The 2,322-nt window shown below is 70.2% G+C and overlaps 1 protein-coding gene across 1 annotated transcript in view; it reads right to left on the bottom strand.

The window, feature by feature from the left end:
- Nucleotides 1–1,589: 1,589 nt before the first annotated feature.
- Nucleotides 1,590–2,322, bottom strand: part of AURANDRAFT_68722 (hypothetical protein) — a gene marked incomplete at both ends in the record, with an annotated part of 2,316 nt that continues 1,583 nt past the window's right edge. The window contains one exon of the mRNA XM_009044442.1: nucleotides 1,590–2,285. Coding sequence (XP_009042690.1) covers nucleotides 1,590–2,285 — 696 coding nt within the window. The remainder of the gene's footprint in view (nucleotides 2,286–2,322) is intronic.

Raw genomic sequence — 2,322 nt, 5'->3', positions numbered from 1 at the left:
CCCCGCGCCGCGCGCTCCGGCGGACAGCGGCGCGCCACGTGGTCCGCGTCCAGCGGTCTCGCGCGCTCCGCGGCGCGCTCGCGGCACTCGCCGCGGCGGCCGCGCGGCCGCGCCCCGCGGCCGCGGCCGCGGCCGCGGCGCTCGACGCGCGGCGCGGCGCGCAGCGCGCGGTCGCCGCCTGGCGCGCGCGCGCCGCCGCCGCGGGCGAGCGGCGCCGCGCCGCTGCCGCCGTCGATGAGATCCTCACGACGGCGCGGAGGCGGAGGGGCTGCCCCGACGGCGGCGCGCTCCGGAGCCCGTAGCAGCCTCGCAGACGCCCGCGCTGCCGGCGCTGGCGCAGGGCAGTGACGCCACACCTTCGTAGGCGCGTTGAGACAAGAAACGGCTGCAACGCGCCGCACACTGGCTCGTCGCGCAGCCGACAGCGCAGGTGGCAGGAGCTTGCTCATGAGGCCAAGGTCCAACGCAATCCAGACGGCACTTGGGCAGAGTTTACGCGGCCCTAAAACGTGGTAGTCTTCACTCTCCTGCCAGCCATCGTGTGGCTGAGAGTGAATGACACCGAATGACACGGATACGCGGGAACATTAAATAGCTCCCTTCCAGGTGAGGCATTATTGAAGGGCAACGACTCGGCAAGGCTGCCCCGATTTCTGGCCGAGCTCGTTGCTCATTCGAACGCGAACCTTCAAAACCTTGCAGCTCGTCGTCGCACCGCAATCGCAGCATGGACAGCTTCGTGACCAAGACCGCGCCGCAGCCGCTCGCGCCGTCGAAAGGCGTGGACGACTCCGCCGCGCGCGCGGCCTGGAACGCCTTCGCCAAGCCCGTCACCGAGGAGGCCTTCGTCGCCTGGTGCGTTTGCATGCGTCCGACGTCGCGCGCGCAGATCCGTCGCGTCCGCAGGTACCTCGCGAACGTGAGCGCCGGCGGCGGCAAGAAGCGCGGCGCCGCCTCCGGCGCCGAGCCGGCGCCCAAGCGCCAGGCGCAGGCGGCGCCGGCCGGCGCCGCGGCGACTCTCGGCAAGGGCAAGCGCACCGCGCTGCTCAAGAGCGTAGTGACGAGCCTCAAGGCGAACATCAAGGGCAAGAAGGGCGCCAAGTGGCACGCACGGACCGGTGTCTGATTTTTTCGCCCCGGGAGCCGTTCTCGGTAGGCGGGCGACGTCGAGACGCTCAACGGCACCGCCGTCATGGACAAGGCCGAGTTCGACGCGCTGTTCCCGGGCGTCGCGATGACCAAGAAGGGCGTCGCGACGTCCTTCGTCCTCGAGGGCGCGAGCCTCGAGGCGGCCTTCGGCGGCTTCAAGGCGTCGGTCGTCTGCTGGAGCCGCACGCGGCCGGGCTCGTTCCAGAAGTCCTACAAGACGGGCTCGCAGGACGTGAGCCTCCGGTCCGCGGAGGGCAAGTTCTCCACGGGCACGTCGACGCTCACACTCAAGTTCCGCGTCGAGGTCGCCGGCGGCCACGGCGGCTTCGGCGGCATGTGCTTCGGCGGCGGCTTCGGCTTCGGCGACTACTAGGGCCGCGCGCGCCGAGTCCGCCTCGCCGTTCGTAGCCACAGGAAAGGTCGAATTACAATCCACAAGACTAGTGTTTCTGCCACGCCTGGCGGTGCGATATGGACGACTTGCGGAACGCCACGGACGGGCGGAGCCAGCGGACCTGGTTCTTCGACGTCGCGTTCGAGAGCGCGTCCTTGGCCTGGAGCGCCTCCGCCGCGACGCCGTCGAACATGCACCCGAGGACGACGCCGATGACGCCGAAGCAGACGAAGTAGATGCCGAGGTCGCGGACGTACGCGGCCTCCCTCGCGGGCTGCTCGAGCTTCAGGCAGTATTTGTTGCCGCAGTTGAAGCCGTGCCACAGGATGCCCGGCAGGTCGTTGCGCCGGTCGCCGCCCCGGGGCGCCCAGCACTTGCGCACGTCGCCCGCGCGGATCTTCGAGTGGCGGTCGCCGCCCGGCCGCTCCACGCGGATGACCTCGCTCGCGTAGGTCGTCGGGACGTCGTCGAGGCTTCGCGTGGCGACCGTGTACTTCCACGTGTCGTAGCGCTCCGACGAGTCGAAGAGCGACAGCTCCGAGCCCCGGTAGTCGAGGTCCGTCACGTTGCACGACTTGCCCAGGTAGCGGAACGCCGTGCCCATCTGCGAGCCGACGACGGCGTAGGGGATGCCCGAGCCGATGAGGACCAGCGAGAGGAACAGGAGGCAGTAGGCCACCGTCGCCGCGACTCTGAAGACCTTCTCCTGGTTCGCGATGCCCCGATCGCGGATCTCGTCGAGCTGGATCTCCTCCTGCTTCTTGACGGGCGGCGCGGGC

Source organism: Aureococcus anophagefferens (genome assembly GCF_000186865.1).
Source record: "Aureococcus anophagefferens unplaced genomic scaffold AURANscaffold_323, whole genome shotgun sequence".
Classification (NCBI taxonomy): domain Eukaryota; class Pelagophyceae; order Pelagomonadales; family Pelagomonadaceae; genus Aureococcus; species Aureococcus anophagefferens.
This window is presented reverse-complemented; position numbering and strand designations above follow the sequence as displayed.